Source organism: Globicephala melas, chromosome 8 (genome assembly GCF_963455315.2).
Source record: "Globicephala melas chromosome 8, mGloMel1.2, whole genome shotgun sequence".
Lineage (NCBI taxonomy): Eukaryota > Metazoa > Chordata > Mammalia > Artiodactyla > Delphinidae > Globicephala > Globicephala melas.
This window is the reverse complement of record NC_083321.1, coordinates 23,199,648-23,222,667: the sequence shown is the minus strand read 5'-3', so window position 1 is coordinate 23,222,667 and position 23,020 is coordinate 23,199,648. Positions and strand designations below refer to the sequence as shown.

The 23,020-nt window shown below is 44.5% G+C and overlaps 1 protein-coding gene across 3 annotated transcripts in view; it reads right to left on the bottom strand.

Annotated features, from left to right (window-relative positions):
* SLC1A2 (solute carrier family 1 member 2) overlaps window positions 1–23,020 on the bottom strand; it is a 149,871-nt gene that overhangs the window by 28,529 nt on the left and 98,322 nt on the right. For all 3 annotated transcript variants that reach the window (XM_030864709.2, XM_060303361.1, XM_060303362.1), the window contains exons 5-8: window positions 20,312–20,480; window positions 15,836–15,962; window positions 7,744–7,977; window positions 2,359–2,553 (exon numbers count right to left, since the gene is read on the bottom strand). In XM_030864709.2, coding sequence (XP_030720569.1) covers window positions 2,359–2,553; window positions 7,744–7,977; window positions 15,836–15,962; window positions 20,312–20,480 — 725 coding nt within the window. The remainder of the gene's footprint in view (window positions 1–2,358; window positions 2,554–7,743; window positions 7,978–15,835; window positions 15,963–20,311; window positions 20,481–23,020) is intronic.

Here is a 23,020-nt window from a genome sequence, read left to right as displayed (position 1 = left end):
GTTGCTTCTATTACATGAGTCACTCTTACACATCCCTGTGTACTGTGGCCACATTGTCTTGTTACCCCTTGGTTGTGTGAGACAAAATCCTATAAAGAAATCTTCCTGGTGGCTGGTTCTCTTTCTGTTCCTCCATCCCCATTATACCCTCACCTGACCACAGGTGGAGTGTCTGGGGCATTGTAAGTCCTGTGAAAGCTCCCTGGGCGGTGATCTCCCCATGTCCTTTTATCCCCTCCTGCTTTTCCTGTCCTTCCCTGACTCATTTCCCTATGGCTGGTTCTTGGATGTTGTACAAGTTACCACACACACATTAATCACAGCAGAATGTCACAGTAACCCTGCAAGGTACATACGGTAGTACCACTGATTGGAAGGGTGGAGAAACTTAGGGTCACACAGCTTGAACATGGTCTGCTGGGATTTGAACACTTGTCTGCTTGATTCCAATACCACACTAGCTTTTGATGTCCCTTGATTCCTCCTCACATTGAAAACGCTATGACTTAATGAATTTGCTGAGAATTCCTGGCCACTGTTCTCCTGCCTGCAGGGAAATGAAAAGATGAGGAATGTACTTGGAAGCACAGCAATGAAGCTGGACTTGGCTATATTTTTCTGACTAAATTGAAGACATTGAACTACATACACTCCATGGAGAGGGGGCGGTCCCCCCAGAGACAGCCCTTGTGACATGTACAGATATGGCAGATTCAGCTGAAGTTGCCAGGGGCACAAGTATTAAATATATTTGGCCAACTTTATCCTTTGTCCAGTGAAAATTCTCAGTCGTATCATTGTTAAAATAAAGGATAAATTTAAATAATTCAAGCACAGTCTCAACCACCTGGTCACTCCCTGGTACATCCTCCCACCTCTAAGTCCTCATCTAATGGTGTGAGCTTGATGCGAAGCATGGTTGCTTCATCAATGGGGAGAATTCAGGGCCATTAAGAAGCTCTATTTGTCTTTGAATTTTAAAGCAAGGGAGATTGGCAGTCTCACATGCAATCTGTTAGGACAGGACTTAGATGGCTTGATAACCTGACCCAAAGCACGTTTTCCACTGAGTAACATCACGGCACTCACTATATCATAGTCACATTTTTCTTTCATATCCTAGGAGTACTGTATTTTATTAAGCATCAGTAATAGTAATAATACTAGTAGCTAACATTTATTGACAGGTGACTATGCTCTCAGCCACACTAGAATATATGATTATTGTACCCATTATACAGGAAACTGAGGCTCCCCTACAGTACTGCTATGGGCTGAGTTGTGTCCCCCCTGAATTCATTTGTTCAAGCCCTCACCTCCAGTGTGATGGTGTTTGGAGATACAGCCTTGGGAAGTAATTAGGTCATGAAGGTAGAGCCCTCATGATGGGATTAGTGTCCTTATAAGCAGAGATGTAAGAGAGCTCGCTCTCTCTCTCCATGCACCAAGGTAGGGCCATGTGAGCAAACATCTAGAAGGCAGTCATATGCAAGCCAGGAAGAGGACATTCACCAGGAGCTGAACCCGCTGGCCCCTTAATCTTGGACTTCCCAGCCTCCAGAACTGTGAGAAGTAAACATCTGCTGTTTGAGCCATAGTCTATGGTATTTTGTTACAGCAGCCCGAGCTGACTGAGACAAGTACATACCTCATAGGGTGGTTGTGAGGATTAGATAAATTAATATATGTAAGTAGGTGTGATCTTTAAGTTTGCAGAGAAGCGATGTGTTTTTAGTGACGTCTTGGAAAAGTATTCTTTCTGAATTTTTTAAAATGATGAATACATATGGTAAAAATACCTTTAGTAAAAACAACAAAAAATATTTGCTGTTTATTTGTAACATAATGTTATGCTATATTGAGGAATCTCTTCCTCCCCGTATTTCATCATTTTTGCCGTCACTCCTTGGAATGCTGAAGGGAACATATTTTAATGAAAGAGAAACTGGATCCAGAGTCAGTCGATGTTGGCCCCAGTGACAGCCCTGCTGGCTCGTTACTGATGGTATTACAGCCTCAGACAAACTACCATGCCCCTTGAAGCCTGTGCTTCCTCATCTATTAAATAATAGAAATAACTGCCTTGCAATGTCACAGGATTGTTAAAAATCAAATAATATCAAATTTCTGAAGCAATTTCACATGGGCAATACAAACATAAGGCCTTAATATGAGCCTGATTCCTTCTGAACCAATCTTCCCTTTGAGCCTGCCAGTAGTTCCTCTTCTCCTTTACCTCCCTCACCATTCTTCTCACTGGAGAACAGCAGTTCAAGTGGCCTCTGTGAAATGGAGTTAGCGTGGAAGGGGATAAGGTCAAAAGTTGTTTCAGTGCTTCACACCACCCATTTCACTCACCTTACGGTCACAATCTGGCCTCCATCTAGGATGACGCCATTCATCTGGGCTATAAAGATGGCGGCTACGGCTTCATAAAGGGCTGTACCGTCCATGTTAATGGTTGCTCCAACTGGTAGGACAAATCTGGTTACACGCTTATCAATCCCCAGATTTTCTTCTAGGCAACGGAAGGTGACGGGCAAAGTTCCGGCACTAAGGGGCAAAGAGAGAGAGAGAGACAAGAGTTATGTCCATTTTAGAGAAGCAAGACAAAGCACAAACCGAAATGCCACCACAAAGCTTTCGTTCTTTTGTTCCAATCAATGTGACTTGAAAAAAGCAGTGTCTGGAGCTAAATTAAAAACCATCGATTTGCCATATAGGCCATTACAGAGTATTGAGTAGAGTTCTGTACTCCAGTAAAAATTTAAAAAATAAAATCCAAATAAAATTTAATTCTAATAATAAAGATAAAAAAGCCCATTGATTTGGGGTCTCAAATACAATCTTATTAACATGGTAATAGTCAGCAAAATATTTTTGTTGGTTCTAGCTTTTGAGATCTACTCAGAGCTTCAAGTTCTCCTTTCCCTTTGGTCATTGTTTCCATCTTGGATTAAATATTGAAGCCCATGTGATTGCCCACATCAATTGGGCTGCCAAAATAAAGTGTCAGAAAAGGATCAGCTACCAACAGTAAGATGGAATGAGGAATTCTTGAATGACCCATAATTTCATGCTAGAAACACTGTTTCCAACAAGATGACTACACGGGTTTTATCTAGCCCCTGGGAATTGCCCTGAGCCGGGCCTGCTAATGTTGAGAAGGCTGGACAAATATGTTAATGACCATTTAGCAAGAGTCCAAGCTTCTAGCAATTCACTGGGGACCCTCACAGACAGTCCAGCTCCCTGATAAATGGTCATTGCCAATTCTGCAGTCTCTCCAATGACATAGGGCAGAAAAGCCTGTGCTCTGGAGCTAATCAAAGACCCAACATGGAGTGACTTCACCCCCACTCCTCCCAGGCATGGGATGGGAATTCACGACCATATGAATCAATTTCAAAGGCCAGAACTCCTGACATGTTCTGTGCCTTCTGAAACAGGAGACCTATAAGAGTAAGTGTTGCTGAAAGCCAGAATATTATTTCCATGTGGATAGAGGTGATGGGAGGGCAGGCGGATTTGCTTCAAAGTTTAAGTGATATGGAAAGCAATGTAGAACATTCCAACTGCCATGGGAGTACCTTGTGGTCCATTCTCTTCTCTCTTATTCAAACGTTAGCAAACTGTCCCCAGTGCAGACAGCACATTTTTCTCTCTTGCATTTACAGCCTTAGTCATAGCTCCCTCCTTCTACTTGTCAGAATTAGGGCTCCAGCCAAGCTGGACAAAGACATCTGCAGAGGTGTCAGTTTCTCAGAGAGTGGGACAGGACCGTCAGCTGCAGGGACGCTAAGTAAAATGCAGATTCCAGGGCCCACGCAGAACCATAAAAGTCCCTAAAGTTCTAAAATTAGGGTCTCCTAGATCTGCATGTTATCAACCCATGGACCCACAAGCCCTATTAACAACCTTAGGGAAACCAGAGTCATCTTACTGGAACATTCCTTGTGATTTTAGGTCAAGGGTCTTTCTCATGCCTCCTCTTTGGTCTTAGGTGAGGAGAAGAAATGGATGCTTGGAGATCTCTCATTACCAAAGCCTTATAAACCCAGGGAGAAAAGTTGGAGTCTGGCCTCATTCACATGCTGGGCTGCCATCGTACCTGGCTTGCTGCCCCAGCTGTTTTAATGAGAAGTCAGTGTCCCTTTATTCCTCTCTCACACACTCCCAGCCCTTTCCTAAGACCCCTTTGAGGTTACCAGGACACCATGACTAGCCTGAAATGGCAGCAAGGCTATGGTTGGCAGCTGAATTCTCATCGGTATGAATCTAAGGACACTGCTGGGAGGACTGGAACCTATCCATTATCATTACTGCATTCATTTTCCCACAGTGTCATCAAAGGGTCTTTAGACAACTCAACAGATTGGAAGAAACAACTGGTAAGGCATGAAAATATTCTTAATGTCACTACCGGACAGGCTTTGTGTCTTAAAAATCCATATGTACCCCATCAGTCCAAACTGGGACTTGAGAATTTTAACTCTTTCCTGTGTTAACAGGCTGACATTCTGACATTGTTTTTTTGGTTCCTGCCTCAGTGGCCATATGACAGTCTTCAAACGAATAATAACTGTCTGGTACTTGAGATTCTTCTTGTTTTTATCCAGATTAGTTTTAACAGCGCACTCGGAAGTCAGAGGGATGCAGAGAGACGTGTCGCAGGCCATCCCCAGTCCATTCAGCTGCCCTGACACCAGCCTCTGTGCCTATTGAGAAAACGGGGTCAACCCTTCCCCTGCACATCCCCATTCAGTCCAACGTCTGAGGAGGTGGAAAGTATATTTAGCGCTGGCTGTCCCAGGGCTTTTCCCCTGTGGTCATAAGGGCAAATAAACCCTGAGTTAATTCTTAGTACGTGACTCCTGCTACAGTGACTTTTTTTAAAAAGAAATTCCTCATCTAGGCAAGAGCCACATTTTAACCAAAGATTAAAACCATATTTTTTTTTCAGATGAAATACAGGGCAAGGGGGAGATATGAGTCTAATGTTTGTGGTCTTGGTCAGATAACCCAAGATTTTGTCTTTGATTTAAATATGATTTTGGGTTTCCCCTATGCTTTTAAGATTTACCTTTGTCTTATAAAGGGGCTAGGATAATTGTCTAGTCATTCAAAAGAAAAGATAATGATAATATTTTGAAATAGTGTAGTATCAAAACCATAAAGGTATTGGAAGAAAATATAAAGTTATATTTTATAATCTTTGGCAGAAAAGATATCCCTAAGCAAAATCAAAGTTCTAAATACCAAAGGAAAACACTGACGACTTTGACTACATACAAATTAAAACCTGCTAGTGGCAAAAAGCGCTGTAAGGGCTTCCCTGGTGGCGCAGTGGTTGAGAGTCCGCCTGCCGATGCAGGGGACACGGGTTCGTGCCCCGGTCCGGGAAGATCCCACATGCCGCAGAGCAGCTGGGCCCGTGAGCCGTGGCCGCTGTGCCTGGGCTCCGCAACGGGAGAGGGCACAGCAGTGAGAGCCCGCGTACCGCAAAAAAAAAAAAAAAAAAAAAAAAGCGCTGTAAGTTTTTAAGACAAATGTCAAGTGAAGGGGGACACTATTTACAACATATGACACATGAGTTGATATTTCTATACATGTAGAGAGCTGAAAACCAATCAGGAAAGGATAAACACCCCAACAGGAAATTAAGCTCACAAACAATTCACAGGGCAGAAGAGGGGAGGGAAGGATGGTCAAAAAGAACATAAAAAAGATGTTTCCCCTCACTAGTAATCAAAATAATGCAAATTCAGTGAGATCACTTTTCACCAATAGGATTTGAAAGTATTAAAGTGACAGATAATGTTCAGTGTTGATGAGCAGGTGGATAAAGGCACACTCGTACCCAGTTTGTGGGTACATAAATGAGTGTACTTTTCTAAATAGTAATCTGGTGACATGTTTCAAAACCATCAGGGTGCTTACCACTGGATTCAGAAATTCCACTTCTAGAAATTTATCCCGAGGGGATCACCAAACATCCTTGCAGAAATGTATTTACAAGGATGCTTGTCACTGCCCTGTTTAATAGACTAGGTTTAAATGTACATTTGGGGTGGGGGATGTACTGTAGTACGTACAGTATATTATTATGAAGTTTCAAAATAGTAGTAATAGATATGTAGTAATAGATATAGTAAGAGCTATATTAATAGATATAACATAACTTTTATGATATGTTGACCAGTGAAAATAGCAGTGTACAATATCTATACATAATAAGAACTGGAAATGTACATAACTGTAAAGATTAACAAAAAGGTTACTACCAGTTACCAGTGGTGTTGCCCATTCTTCTTCCTCCAAAATTTTATACACTGTCTGAACTTTTTCATAATGACCAAATACCATGCTCATAACCAGAAAACAAAAATAAAACTAAACATGATTGTTTTTATTTTTGAAAAAAAAGTTAACTTTTTCACCAAAATGAGAAAATCTTTATGGATAGAGATACTTAGCGATAAGAAATGTATAGGACCAAGAAGGAAAAAGAAAATTTTGAAGTGTTTCCCTTCATCTTGGGAAACTGAATGCAGAATCTAGATCTCCCGAATTGTATAGATTTTCGCTTTTTCTGAAAACTCACACTCTACTAGTACAGAATTCTCACTGATTTGCAAGATGGAAATATAATTTGGCTTTCCCAGGTTGTCACCACTATTGGCCTGTTAGGTCACTTAAGAAAAACCTGACTGACTGCTCAGTAGTTTTGGAAAAAAAAAAAAAAAAGCAGTCTCCCTGTGTCACAGCAGCTGCCTCCCTGGCAGTGAGTGGTCATGGGTTCTGTAACAAGGACCTGCCAACCTGTGACTCCAGAGATAACGCTGAGCTATGGGTTGCAGAGTTTACTTGCCTCCCTGCCACCTGCTTTATGGCCTCAGTCTTTGTTTTGTGACCCAAGGATACACATGCAGAAATAAAAGCAACTATTGCAGGCTGAAAGAATAAAACTCTTTTAGTCTTTGAAATTCTACATTGCTGGCTGTTTCTTATGTATCTGTTTTTGTTGGGTTGTTGGTTTTATTTTTGCTAAATTCAGTCCAAGATGATATCAAAAAAAAAAAAAAAGAGGTTTTTTTGCTTGCACATCTCTGGAGTCCTCACTGGCCTCTGGGAGGAACTGGGACTAGGTAATGAAGAAGGAACTGACTCTCGGTCAATGTTAAGTCAAATCAGTGCCAACCTGACTTTCCTCAAAGTCAATGGGGCAGAGTAGTTCCATTACAGGTTCAAAGACTTGTCTGATTTCCGGTTTGTCTGAAAAATCTCACCTAACCTACCGTTTACCCTGCAAAACCTTGTTCTCCTACTTTTGAAAAATTATTCCAGTACAGTGATATAATAGCCTTTCTCAAATCACAAGTGAGAGAATTTCTTAAATAAAATAACATCCTGTTACACCCTTTTGGAAAACATTTAAAACTGAACTGATGCTATATGTGGCAAATTATGTCTAGAGATGAATAGCATGTATTCACCTGGGAAACAATATGAGATCATAGTTCCAAGACAGCTACATACCAGCAAAAAGTTCATCAGAAAGCTTAAAAGTTCCTAAAAGGAGTGAAGAATCTAAAATGTTCCACTTTTTCAAAAATATTTTAAACATATGTGAAAAGTGTTCTCACTGAACGCTGTGATGGGAAGGTTTTGAAAAAGAGGAAGTGACAAAGAAGGAAAAGGAATGAGCAGAGAGAAACAACAGTGATTTCTTGTGTTCTCTACCTGGAAGCAGTACCCAGGGCAGTGATCCAAGCTTGGAAAATTCCAGCAAAAAAAGAGAAAGGGTTTTTCCTGGTCACTAGAAAGTAAATCAAAGGGAGAAAGATGCCCCCATGGATGATGAGGCCGACAATCACCGTGATCATGTACATCCCCAGTTGTCTAGCAACCACTTCTAAGTCCTTGATGGCAATGATCTTCCCACAAATTAGGCAGGCGATACCTAGGGGAGAGTACCTGAAAAACATAAAAGAAAAAAAAAAAGCATTGAAGAGCTGGTGATGGGATTCAGAATTGAAATCAGGGCCCTCCTTCATACCACACCCTGAGGAAAACCCTTTGCATTCTTGTAGAGTGTTGCCAAAAGAGGACTATGAGATTCAATAGATGCTATAGTTTGCTTCTGACTAACTGCATTATCTGAAATATTTCCTATGGACCTGGTGGCCCCTGCTTTGATGAAAAATCCCAAGGCAAACTTTGTTGCTCAGGTAATTTTTTAGGGCTAAAGGAGACATGATTTACCACCTCTTAAGTAAGCACCAAGATAAAAGTTGAGAGACACCCAGGTTACATCTTTGAGAATCTTATTTGATTTCTCTGTTCCAGATCTCCTTCCTTGAAAATTGAGAATAAACTTAGAGCTTCTCAGAAAGCTCATTAGAGTTTCACCAATTTACAAACACTGGTGTTTGCAGATAGTGCTTTGTTTTTGCCTTGGAAGGAATCTAGGAAATACATTGAGAGAGAGAGAGAGAGAGAGAGAGAGAGAGGGAGAGAGCTGCCCAAATAAGAAAACCATCTGAGCCAAGAAGCATGTTTAGAAAAATGTGGTTTTATTCTTCCAACTCTGAAAGTGTTTCTTTCCATACCTACTCCAAGAGTAACGCTGGCTGCCATCCATCGTGTTTCAAGAATATGGGGACACATCCACACACTTAATTCTTACAAAAACCCTAAAACCAAGGAATCACTATGCCTGTTTGGCAAACGAGGAAATTGAGGTTTGGAAAAGTTAAATAACTGGCCCAAGACCATGAAAACAGGAAGGAGGAGGAGAAGAATCTCAGATCTGTGAAACTCTGCCACTGGGGGTTTTCATCCCTGTCAACCAAACCACTTCCTTGAAGGAGCAATTGTAGCTTTCTGTACATAAGTAGACAATTTGTTCTTTACCAATCTATCCTAAAATAGACTTATTTTATATTTCTATATTATTATTATTTTATAGCACGCTTGGAAACAATCTACTGTTGTCCTCACTCTTGAGTCAGCTAACCACGCTCTCTCTCGTCTTGGGTATACTTTTTGTTTGGCAACACCCTTTTTTTATTGCCTAATCCGGTGGTGTTAGAGCATGAACTTGTTCAGCCTGTAACACTTCTGACTGAAATGAAAATGTTTGTGGGAACGTGGACACCTTATTAAGAATTATGAACATATTTGAAAGAAAGACTGTGGGGCAAATGAAGTCACGCTCCCAGCCTGGGGAGGGGAGTCAGGAAAAAGAGAGGGCCAGCAAGCAGATTGGGTGGCTTTTGTTTTTTCAGCTGTTTGGAGCAAAAGCACTTCCTGGGTTAAAGCAAAGCCATGAGGAGTAGACGAGAGTCATATACACGATTACACGAGACACGGAGCTTGTCCAGCCACTTACCAGCTATATGACCTTGGTTAGTGACTTATTCCCGTTTTACAGATGTGCAAGTCGAGGCGTAGAGAGGCTACCTGCAACCTCATGGGATTGCTGTGAGGATTAAGTTTTTGAACATGCATAGGTACGCGCTATCAAAAGTCCCTCCCCCATCCCTGTCAGTGCCATTAGTTCTCTGACTTCTGACACAGGAGTCCCTTGCAGGTTCTATTTTCACACATCTACCCCATGTCCCCTCATCACCTATGCGTCATGAGTCAAGTCTGAGTTGAAGAGGTTTACTAAGGCATCTCACAGGCTACTGCCACCCAACTGTGCATGTTTTTATGCGCAAACTATTTTTTCAAGAGGAATCTTCTCCTGAAAGAGCTGATTTGTAACTGACACTAAGTAGCTGGTGTCAGTTACGTGAGCGTGGCTACTCTCCCTGAGGAGCATCTAGCCTGTAGTCTCCGTTTCTCCATTCCTGGAGGTGAAGCCTGGCGATGTTTGAGGGCTGCTTTCCCGGGAATTAGGGAGTCAAGTCATTAAACCTTCGGCTTTCCCACCATTTTATATTATCTTGCGGTGCCCATAGTCACAACATCTCATAGATCCGTCGGGTGGTCTCAGGGGCCAGCTCTGTGTTCCCTGCGATTGTAGACAACTAAGCAGAATGCACTTTCTGATAAAACCAACAAGCATCCAGCTTCATAAAGCAGGAGACTAATTCTTTCCCAAGCACCAGTCGCCCCTTAAAGATGTCCAGAAAAACGCAAATACGAGCTGTTTTGGGTGCCATTCAATTTTCCTGCTCTTCTAGGACAAGCGATTTGTAGAATGGAGAGAAAATGTGTTCAAGGCTCTTTGCCAAGCAAGACCAGCTATAGAGACCCCTGGAGGACACATCTGCCGGAGCCCAATGTTAGAGAGAGGTGACAGGTTATCTCCAGAGCACTCAGCTTGCTGGGAGAAACCTGAGTCCCCGCTATCAACGGACAGTGTCATTCAAAGGCCGGAAGGTAGAGTGTTAGGGTAAATAAATATGGCAAGCAGGGGCCCTAGTTAACCCAAACACTTTGGTCTCTGGAGCTAGAATGAGCCTTAATTAGGACAGGGAAAGAGACTTTGTTCTATGATGTTTTTTAGGGTCATGACTTCCCTGCACCTGTTTTCAAAGCAGGTAGCTTAAGCCTCCACTCAGGAGCTGGAGTTTCTGAGTTCCTGGGTTTCCATATGAACGAATTACCTTGTTGAAAATATACTCAATGGAAAAGAAAAGGCAAATGTTCAGGGCTCAAAGTCACCATTTAAAGTTTCTGAGATGAAGCAAACAAAGCCATAAACTAAAGTGCATAAAGAGGCTGAGAGCTCCCTTGAGTGTTCTGAAGCCAAGTGATGGCCAGTAATTGTTGGACCAGTTTCTAAGTTAGAAGGACATAACTACAGAGCTGGGAGAGGGAATGGCTCCCTTGCTGCCCTGAGACTGGCTATATCCTCAGCTCTGGGCTTCATTTTCAAAGCCACTGATTCATCCAGGACTGGCCTGTGGCATCTTTTTCTTACTGTTGCATCACCCATTCTTGCCTCTGCCCACTTTGCGCCTCAGTCCTTGTCATCCTAAGGTTCCAGCCAAGATGCCCCCTCAGGTCTGCTCTCTACTCCACAAACAGACTCGTCCACAGCACTAACATACCCTGAACTCAGTCAGTGCGTCCATAGACTTCTGCCTCAGAATTACCTGGCCTGCCTGAAACAACATGGATCCCCTGGACCCACCACATACCTATCGAGTTAGAATTTCCTGGAGCTGGCCTTGGGACATTTATATTTCAAACAAGTTCCTGGGTAATTCTGATGCGTTTGGAAATCAATGTTTCCAAATAAATCAATGTTTCCAGGAATAAAATCTGATCTGCAGCTGATGAAATACAGATAGTCCTTGGTTAGTTTTTGGAAACCATTTACTTTATTTAGCTGCATCTTATTCAAGGCCTTTGGTTTTAACCCACTAAAGTGATAAATTTGGGACTTTCAGGCATAGGACAGATGGTGGGCCAGACACCTGGAGTGGAGGTAAGTGGAGGGACTTTCTCAGTCCTGCCATAAAGCCACTGTGGTTCTGTCCCACATGTTGCCAACAGCAACACCACTCTGCCAGTTTGGGACAGATTTCGAGAGAACTTAGAGTTGGAAGTCTGTAAATAAAGACTTAAACATGGGCTTCCCTGGTGGCGCAGTGGTTGAGAGTCTGCCTGCTGATGCAGGGGACATGGGTTCGTGCCCCGGTCCGGGAAGATGCCACATGCCGCGGAGCGGCTGTGCCCGTGAGCCATGGCCACTGAGCCTGCACGTCCGGAACCTGTGCTCCGCAACGGGAGAGGCCACAAGACTGAGAGGCCCGCGTACCACAAAAAAAAATAAAAATAAAAAAAAAAAAGACTTAAACATACATTCCAAGAGTTACCTAAGGTGCTCTCGGTACTCAGGGTAAGGAAGTAACACAAATCTCCGTATTCCCAGTCCACTTAGGGAAAGGTTCTGGCTATCCAAGGAGTGACTTTTGCTGGGAGTTACCATATGAGGATTAGAACTTTTCATCAGGATAGAGTGAAAGTCAGTTCATGGAGCCTCCAGGCTCCATTATATCACCAGTGCCTAAAATTGTTGTCAGCACGGCAGAGGTGCTCAAAAGTATTTAGGAAGTGAAGGAATGAATGGATGGATGGGTGGACTGGTGGATGGATGGATGGTGGTGGTGGTGGGTTAACTGGGAGGGAGAATTGAAAGAGTGAGCAGAGATTTCACTTCTCACTTTATGTTTCTATGGTGGTGAGATTATGAGAAGTTTTACTTTCTATTTAAGTTTTGCAAATTTTGAAAAACATGTTTTAAAGTACTTTGTGAAAAAATGAGGATATGAAAATCACACCGAGATGAAGGTTTTTCTTATTTTTTGGTGATTCAGAGGGCTTTGCGGGGGCTTCCCTGGTGGCACGGTGGTTGGGAGTCCGCCTGCCGATGCAGGGGACACGGGTTCGTGCCCCGGTCCGGGAGGATCCCGCATGCTGCGGAGCAGCTGGGCCCGTGAGCCGTGGCCGCTGGGCCTCCGCGTCCGGAGCCTGTGCTCCATAACGGGGGAGGCCACAGCAGTGAGAGGCCCACGTACCGCAAAAAAAAAACAAAAACAAAAACAGAGGGCTTTGCGGGATTCTTAAGGAATTCACAAATACAGAGAAGCAAAGGGTTACAGATTGAATTGATAATAATGGTAATTACAGTGTAACAACAATAATAATGCTAGTTCATACAAAATGCTCAGACAGGTCCTGGCACATAGGAAATGCTCCATAACTATTGGTCACAATTTCACTTAATTCTCACAGCAACCCTATGATATGGATTCTATGATCAATCCATTTCACAGATCAGGATGAGGGGTTTAGAGTGTTTCTAACTTACCTAAAGTCACACAGCTAGTAAGAGGAGGATCCTGGGTTCAATCCAGTCTGAGGTCAGATGGAAGTTGATTAAGGTAATGCTTCTCTATAATTCCAATTACTTAGGCTGTGCAATGAGTTAATCTCTGTGCTTAGTTTTCTCCTCTGGAAAATAGGGCTCACCAAAATACCTATTTTTGCTAGGTATTATTGTGAAAAATAAATGAGTCAATGCATGTAAAGTATTGGAATAGTATTAAGCATACAGCAGGAATCTGGTAAATCTTAGTTGTGATTTAATAATAATTATAATATTATTATCTTCTCGATAATAGGTACAGGACAGTAACTGAAAAAGTATTGAGCATATAGCAAGAATTTAATAATTCTGTTATAATTTTATAATAATTATTGTTAGAATAATAGTAATCTCCTCAAAGATGCATTTTGCTATTACTACCCTTCTTACTACCACGTAGAGAAGACTATGAAAGAACTCTGATGATTTAAGCTTTGAGGGTGTCAGTTAAGGAGTGGTTGGTTGTTTTATCCAGAACCTTCTCACACACATCGTTTTCACTTGTTGATGAAGCAGCTAAAGAATGAAAGAAACGTGTAGGATTGGCACCTCACGCCATATTACACCCTCCGGACTGTTAGCCTAGATGAGGTAACCCAACAGCCGTCAGAAACTGTTCCATGGGTCTTATTCCTGACTCACAATTGCTCTTCATCTCCTGGGATATGATGCTAAATCTTTAGGAGATTTGGTTTCAGTGAAGAGGAAACTTCTCGATCCACACCCACTCCATCCCTGCAGAGAAGGGAGGCTACACTTTATCCCATGACTCATCTGATTTCCTAGAAGATTCCCTCTGCTCCAAGGGCTCAGTGGAAATGACAGTGGTATGGATAAAGGAAGGAATCTTCATACATTACCCACATCGCTGGCGTCATTAGACAGAAAAATGGACTGCCTATCTAGAGCTAGGGTGCTCACTCGGCTAGGAATTTTAGGAAATGAAGGCAGATCCTAAGGTTTAAAACCAAGAGGCCTATTCTGCTTCACGTATTACCATTTATTAATCTCTCAGCAAGCTCAGAATGGATTTAAAAATATTTTTACAGCATGACCTCGTGTGTGACTTGAAATCTTCACACAAAAGAAATATTCAGAAATCTAGCATTGACTGGGAAGTTGAAGAATCAGTACAATAATCGAAAAGAACACACTACGGCACTAGCATCCTTTCCATGTTTCTAAAGTACAAGAAAGCAATGACCAACACCAGCCAGACCTATTAAATACGGTTCGTGAAATCACGGGAAACATCTTCGTGATCTAGGACCCTGGGGCCTTCAGCGAGCCCCTCGCTCAAGTTTCAATAAGAATTTACTACCGGTACCTCATCATGTTTGGAGATAAAATACAAGAGAACAGATTGTGCCCTTGTAAGTTGGGAGGAAGGGTCAAGGAGAGGAAGAAGAGAGAACGAAGGTGGAATTTCAGGGGAAGACACGTGGAATCGGAGGAGGACCAGAGGCGGAGTGGGGAGGCTGGTGGGGAGCACAGGGACTCTGTAATGCGGAATTCCTGCGGCAAATAGAGCACACATGTGGTTTGGCCTTATTTCTAGGCAGGCATACGGGACCGTCATAGGGGTCTGAAATGAACGTATGTAAAAATCTTTCTGTCTGAGAGATACCGGACACGAGAAGTTTCCAGTGACTGGAGGTGACACAATTTCCTTGGTGAAGGAGAGAACACCTGTGCTCTGGGCTTCCCTATACTTCAGAACCACTGACCATAAACACACATGAAATGAAGTGGAGACAATATTGCTTACATGATTCAAACAACAACAAAAAACCCCCACCCGCTTACATATCCAAGGTTTTGACATCAGCATAAACCCCAGCTCTTCCTCTCCCTAGCTCTACACTCTTAAGCAAGTTAACTCACCTCAGTGAGCCTCAGTTGCCTTTTCTGTCCCATGGGGACCATAACACCATCTTTGCAGGGTTGTGGGGATTACATTTGATAGGTATGAAGCACTCTCATGGCTCTTGGCAGATAAGAGGAAATCAATAAAGATAGTTTTTATGATGATGGTGGTCACGATGATGTTAAAGAATCAGGATTTAGTGTCTCTGGACCAGTTTTCTCTGCTGTAAAACCAGAGAGTGGGACCAGATTTCCAAGAGCACTTACAATTCTAATCTTTTGTGATTTCACTTTTTCTTGCACGGCCTTAGAACTGCCTTTTCTTTTTATATGAGTCACGAGTAACCCAGGTCTAAGGTGCATTGCTTTTGGACACCAGAATACTGGCGCAATGGTTCTCCCAGACACCCTGGGTCATGCCCTATCCCTGAGATCTTGGCCCTGTCTTGGTGTAGTGTATCCTGATACCGCTCACCTTCAGGATTACTAATTGGTTTTTTCAGCTTTTCTGTCCTTTCTTTCTTTCTTTTTTTTTTTTTTTAACGTCTTTTCTTCCAGGGCAGGGATGGAAGGGGCCATCCCTTTTTATGTAAGGGGCCAAGTACTAAATATTTTAGGTTTTACAGGCTACACAGTCTTGGTCACAGCTACTCAACTCTGTCTTTTTGCACAAAAGTAACCCTTGACAATACATGAACAAATAGGTATGGTTGGGTTCCAACAAAACTATTTATGGGCACTGGATGTGAATTTCACATAATTTTCACGTGTGGTGGAATATTACTTCTCTTTTGATTTTTTTTTTCAGTCAAATAAAAACATAAAACCCATTCTTAATTCACGGGCCATACAAAACAAACGGCAGATAAGATTTGGCCCACAGGCTATAGTTTTCCAGCCCAGTTTCTAGTGAAAGCTCCAAAAAAGAGATTTGCATCCCTTTCTCAAAGTCTTTCTGGAGAGCCCTTTGTTTGGTTCACGCCTGCCCACTCTTTCCTGCTGGGAGGGCTCCAGTGTCCTCTGGCGACCCCAAGGCCATCTCACACGCCACCACCGTGAAGTAAGAACAAGCCCACTTACCACATGATCATGATCACTAGCTTCATTACAATCTCATTCAAAATGTTGAAGAATTCCACCATCAGCTTGGCCTGCTCGCCCATCTTCCCCATGGCAATGCCAAAAGCAATGAAAAACCCTATCAGACCTGTTGGGTGAATCACAGGACACAGAAGGACAAATTACCAAGTATGTGTTTCTTCTCCCTTGTTCGTTACTATCCCCCGTGTGTGGAGCCACATTCTTACCACCTGTTACCCTATGAATTAGGCATTAAAAGACAAAAGCATTACGTTTCACACTTCTCCCCTGGATGATTATGGCTTTCCTGAATACTTTCCATACAAGCAAGTTGAACTGTAAGCAGGTTAGTTCCTTGCAGAAAAGGAATTCATTTTCATTCCAAACTGAAAAGTACTCTCTTCTCTCTCCTCCTCACTTACGAAATCATGTGGAAGCAGATTCCATTAGTACACAGATTAAAGAAGGAAGCCTTGTTGGGACTTGGGGATTATCATGCAAACTTTGGAGCCAATATTAGAATAGCAGAGACCAATTAGCCAATTCAGTCTCTGCCAGGGTTATGTCTGTATTAGTTTGGTGTTATCCCAAGTTCATGCGTGGCTGGTGTGTTTCACTCTAGGAAAATCCTAAACATAAAATATTTTTCCTGTTGCTGTGTGCCTAATTGGAGAAGGAGGAAGAATCTCGAAAAATCCAAGGGAAAGCAATGAAAAATCCAAAACAGTTGGGAAACCCCAAATGACCCAATTTGTTTGGATTTAACCTGTTATTTATTAATTCATCATCATTGTTTCCATGGTCAAAATGGTTAGAATGCTTTCTTTTTTATTGTGGTTTTTTTTATCAGGATCATAAAGTGAGAACATAGTCTTTGTTACTTCCTAGCCCCTTGGCCCTCTTCTCCCTTCACTTGATATCCCTTGACTTCCATCTAAATGCAGCCCCCCTCCCCCCAGCCCCCAGGCTCAATCTAATCCCAGGCCAGCAGGATTTGAGGAACCCTGTCCCCAGGTCTTGATGCTGGCATCAAATTGCACTAGGTCCTGGACCAAGCCCAACAGCCAACCTTGGGTCTTATTTCTATGTTACCTTTTACCTCATTCCCTGAGTATCTGTCCAGGGAACCTGCCTGATACGGTAGCTCCTCCTAGGCAAGACCTGGCTTCTCTCTCCCCAGAATAGTTTCTCTGGCTCCACTCTGTCCCACCCCTCTTCCTCAGCCTCTCACCCTGGAGTCTCACCCAGACCCTCCCAGGGACTGGGGCACACTACATGGCTAACGGATGTCCCTGTTACTGCCTGAAGGCTCTCTGGATTTCTGATAACCAGTCGTCATGCGCCCCCCAGCTCCCAATCTGTTATTGCCAATCTTGGGGCTCCAACGCTGAAGGCTTGCATGGACTATAAATCAATGTCATTGTCCCCTTGGCAACAGGCCCTTGCTTGCCCATCTGACTTTTTCTCTGACCTGCAGTACGGGCCATCCACTCTTCCCTCTCTCTCCCTCCTCTCCTTACACCTACCCTGTCCCAGTTTGGCAGACTTCATTTCCGGTCCCTCCCTATTCCATCCAATTTCCTATTGCGTCCGTCCTTTTATGCCTGCAGTCTTGAGCTGTATCAAAGTAAATGATAGCATTATAATATGATTCTCTTAGGGGAAAATTCTTTCTAAACCTCTGCTTTTACCTTTTCTCTAGTCACCGAAACCACTCACCTCCCACACCAAGCACACGTCAACCCAGACTGTTCAACTACCCTTTGCTCCCCTCAGCAAAAAAAATCTAGCACTTGCACTGAAATTGTTAATCCTCGGGAGTTAATATTTCCCCTTTTTAGCTCTTGGCCAGAAAGCTTAACTAGTGACTTATAAGTGAGTTATTGGCCATAAACACAAAGGCTTAATGAGAATTAGCATGACCTAGAATCAGAGTGACAGAAGAGAGTGACCTAGTTCTGTGGTAATGGAGGAAATCAAATTCAGGCTCTCGTCAAGCCCATGGAGAGGAGTTTGCTAGGTGTGTGGTGAACATTCTGGCTGAGAATAGCTAGTATCACTTGGTTAATTCCATTTGGAAATTTTAAGAGAAAATGTTCAAGGTCTCAAGGTCCCCAAGAACTAGAATAAAATAGCTTCCCTGGCAGGGTCACCAGAAACGGGCCATCTCTATGAGTGTAAGAGAGAGATGTTGAAAGGAGCTGTCTCACACGGGAGTTGATTTAAGTGGTTGGGATTGAAGTAGAGCCCGGAGCAGTCTGGAGGTTTTGGGGGTAAAGAAATGAGTCTTTAAAGAAGTGGGGGGCCAGAGCCAGGATTTTTCTCTTCACTCTTGCAATGCTTGATCCTTGGGACTTTCCAAAGCCAAAAAACAAACCAAAACCAAAAAAAAGGCCACCATCTCTGCCCTTGGAAGACAATGGAAAGAACCTTATTTCAGCCATGATTTGTAAATGGGAAGTTTCTCAACAATCTAACTTCCCTTAGCTTTCCAGAGCTTCAATTTGCACTTGGAAACCCACAGCCAGCTTGTGCATTTCCCTCTGTAAACACTGCCTCATTGAAGTCGCTGGAACAGGGGTGTTTCATTTGAACAAAGCCCTCTTAGACTTGGTCACTGGGGTTGAGAGAGTCCTGAATTGTGTTGAAACTCCCTGGTACAGCCAAAGGTCATGTGACTTCCCAGAATCCACCAGAACTCTGGAAATGACCACAAAAGTCTTCTGAATGATTCACCCCAAAGCACTGGCCCCATTACTCATGGCCACAGTAGAAAATAGTGGGGCCACTTTGGGTTTGTGGGGCAAGGTGATTTGGGAATGCCTGAAAGGGTCACAGATATGTGGACAGTGGGAGAGAAGAGCCACTCAGGGTTGGATGCTGAGGATATCTGCAAACCCTCCTTTTCAGAGGAACTCTCCTATCTTCTCCTCACTCCTTCCTCCTCTCGCCTCTCACTGGTTATCAGCAATGTTTATTGATCTTCTGTTGCCTGGCAACCCGGTCAGCTTATCTCTTCCCTCACTCTCTGCTTCCTGCCAGGTCAAAGAAAAAGACACTTTTCACTGGTCAGGCAATCCTTCTCCCTCCGCCTCTGTTTCTCCACCATTCTGGATAAGTAAGGAGAACGGTTACCAAATTTAGAACAAACAAAAAGGACTCCCAGCTAAAATCTGAATTTCAGAAAAACAATGAAAAACATTTTTTAGTACAAGTATATCCCATGCAATATTTGGGACATACTTAACACTTGAAAATTATTTGTTGTTTATCTGAAATTCACATGAAACTGGGCACCCTGTATTTTATCGGATGCCCCTATCAAGAGACAAGGGCATTTGATCTCCTAGATGGTAAAGTGAGCTCAACCTTTTCTAAACAGCTCTCATTCAAATCCTTAGAAATCTCGCTTGCATGGATCAACATACTTCTTCCACATAGATTTCCCATTTCTCCCAGCTTATGACCAAATGTCTTGTCTTGGGACACCATTCTAACAGTGGATGGGGGTTCTTATGGGTGGGGGAGTGAACCCGGAGGGTGGATGGGGAGTAAAGTGAGCAAACTGGAGTCACCCACACAATGGGGGGTCTCTATCCCCTGTGGGGTGTTTTCTACCGAGCCGCTTAGCACTCCACCCCCGGCCATTAATGATGACAGCGGCTCACAAGATAAAGCATATGGCGCGTATCATCGTGCCTACGTGCGCAATCTCATTGAATCCTCACAACGATCTACAGGAGAAATGCCAACCACATGCCCGCTTTACAGATGAATCTTGAGAAGTGGAGGAGGCAGCCCACGATTAGATAACCGGTGAGTGGTCCATAAGGGATCCAAACTGGATACAAACCAGTCTAACGTCAGAGCCAGAGAACCCCTGGGATGACACTCTCAGAAGGTTCCAAGCTCACTGAAATCCCAGAAAGTTAAGCCAGACAGTCTCCTTTTGACAAGCTCGTTTTGGCACCAGCGCCAACACGTTCGCTCCTGATAGCACTACATTTGTTTACAGACTGTGAGGGCTGGGGTGGGACAGCCCCCATGCCTAGCATAGTCCTGGGACAGACACAAGGGCGCCTCAAAAAGAAACGCTTAGGAAATGAAAGGATTGGACGTGTAACTTCATGAAATGGAGAGTCAGAGAGAGTGACTTGCCAACACCACGCAGAAAGTGGGGGCAAGTGCCCTGTGAACGTCAGTCCCCTCGCTTCGCCCATACCCCAGTCCAGCTGCCACGTCCCCACGTGCTGTTGCTCCTGCCGTCTCCCTCTCCCCTCCCCTCTCAGTTTTCAGTCCCAGTGACCCTCGAATTCGCTCCCCAGAGACAGCCTCTTGCTCCACCTACAGGACATCAGGGCGATCGGCTTTCTGAGAAGGAAGCCAGGATGCCTAGGTGCTGACCTGCAGGGAAAGCTGGCCACGTGGCCCCGGCAGAGGCACCTCCCCCAAGGAGATGAAGCCCAGTGTGCCTACCTAAGACATTCATGCCGTCCTTGAACTCCAGGCCCTTCTTGATAACCACCTGCGTCTCCTCAGGCGGCTCAGTCACAGTCTCATTCAACAGCGAGAGGACAGCATTGGTGGCATTGCTGTCCTCGTCTGATGGAGTGGCCACCAGGACTTTCTTTGTCACTGTTTGAATCTAATGGAGTGGGGAAAAAAAACCATAAAGATGAGAGGTTTGGTGTAAAAGGTCACCAAAAGCCTGGCCGCTTACATAAATGTTTGAATTCCCAATATGTCAAAAATATTATAATTAAGAAATGGCCAAACAAGGTTATGAAATCAGGGAATATTTTATATGTTTGTGCTTGACAGAGTGACGCTTCATGGCACAAATGCAGTGGGAGACGACTGTCCTCATCCCACGATAATGACGGGATTTATAACATTCTTTTGTAACTACTATAAGCAGTGTGACTGGTAATGGGACCCAAGCTTCAAGTTGAGGGATGCCTGTCTGCTTGTTTCATTCCCATGGAGATAGTAGCAAATGTGAGACCCAGCTGGATGCCCTGCTCGCCCCTGTGGAGGGTCCTGGATCTGGTCACGAACAGGAGGGCAGGGGTCTTGTTGGAAGTCAGATCAGCACCTCATGATCCAGGTGATTGGCTTCTCCCTGCCTGGTTCCTGTCGCACGGAATCTTCACAGGTCCACTCTCACTGAGGCTCCTCCCAGAGCCTGGCTCTGCTGGGAAGCTCCATGTAGCTGCCAGATGTGCCAGCTGCCAGCAGCCCCCATGGCAGGGTCACTGGCTCATATGCCATATGTAAGGTGGGAAGACACCCACTCCTTCAGGGCGGTGGTGCCAAGCCTTGCTCAATGTTCCCCAAGCATCCCTGTGCACACGGCCCCCTAAGAAGTTCTCACGCTACTCCTCGACATCTGGGGCGGCCACCCTATTTTTAAAGGTGCCAGGCACCCTGCATGCTGTGAAAACTCACGTCTAAGCCCCGAGAAACACTACCTCCAAGGGCATTAAAACAGAAGTCATGCAGAATCCTAGAACGTCAGTGCCGGCACGTAGTCGGCGACAGATGGCTGAAGCCTGAATAGATACAGAAGAGGGGGCATGGAGAAGTCAAGTGACTCATCAGACGTCGTAGAATTATTGGGAGAACTGGGACCTCAACTCAGATGCACTGACCACCACTGAGGTCTTTCACCACCTGTGCTGCCTGATAAACTCTATGGACCCAACCGTACAGCAGCTGGGCCCGAGAGTAAGTAAGGCTGACCTGACCAGTTCTCCTAACTGGGAGAGAGGGAAGCATAGCATTCCCTGAGGCAAGGCGCTTGTGCAGGGAGAAGGGCAGCCCCAGCTGAATGGGAACGGGCAGTTCATTGGTCCCCTTGGTCTGGGCAACGCTGGCACAAAGAGAGAACGCAGGAAGGATCTGAAGGGAAGCTTCCATGAACAACAGAGTCACCCTCCTGGGGACAAAGTGGGGATCAGAGCCAACTGTAGGCCTATCCTGAGAAGGCTAAAGAAGCCAAAGTTCAAGTTCAAAGGAGTAACGGCCATGGGCTTGAATAAATAGTGCTTCCAGGATCAGGGGGGCGGCCAGCTGCTCCACCTTTGACAACTATTACTTCTTGTGTCAACAAGAGCCCCTCAAGGCTCACAGGGCTGAGTAACTAACCCCAGGACAGACAGCTAGTAGTTTACTGAAGCAGCATTCAAAATGAGTTATGTTCAGCTCCAAAATCTAGCTTCCAGAGAGCACGGCTCAGCGGCTGATTTGAAGGTTGGACGACAGGCCGGGTTCTCTGAGTTCTCAGTTCAAGCCTGTTTGGGTTGAAGAACCCCAGCTGGCTGCCAACTCCAGTCCCAGCCACCAGGGTCTCTCACCTTAAAACCTGCAAAAGCCTGCTCACTGACTCATCTCCTCTTCCTGGCTACCTGCGATCCCCAGGTAAGTAGCTACCTGGAGCTCTGTCTATATCCAGAGCTACCAGGTTGATTTTTTAAAAATAGAAAAACAGGGCTTCCCTGGTGGTGCAGTGGTTGAGAGTCCGCCTGCCGATGCAGGGGACACAGGTTCGTGCCCTGGTCCGGGAAGATCCCACATGCCGCGGAGCGGCTGGGCCCGTGAGCCATGGCCGCTGAGCCTGCGCGTCCGGAGCCTGTGCTCCGCAACGGGAGAGGCCACAACAGTGAGAGGCCCACGTACTGCAAAAATAAATAAATAAATAAATAAAATAAAAATAGAAAAACAGTCCTCTCCTTGCCTAAACTCTTAGAATAAGAACCAGAGTTTGACCCTGGCCTGCCAGGTCCGCCTGCACCCACTCCACTCCCCAAGCAGCAGCCTTGCTTCTCTTCTCACCAAATGCTTGCCAACCTCCATGAGCCTCTGCCCCTGCTTAGCGGGCTCTTCCCCCAGTTCTCCTCAGGCTGGATCACTCTTTTTTTTTTTTTTAATAAATTTATTTATTTTATTTATTTATTTTTGGCTGCGTTTGGGTCTTCGTTGCTGCGCACCAGCTTTCTCTAGTTGCTGGAGAGCGGGGGCTGCTCTTCGTTGCAGTGCGCGGGTGTCTCGTTGCGGTGGCTTCTCTTGTTGCAGAGCACAGGCTCTAGGTGCACGGGCTTCGGTAGTTGCAGCACGTGGGCTCGGTAGTTGTGTCTCACGGGCTCTAGCGCGCAGGCTCAGTAGTTGTCACGCACGGGCTTAGTT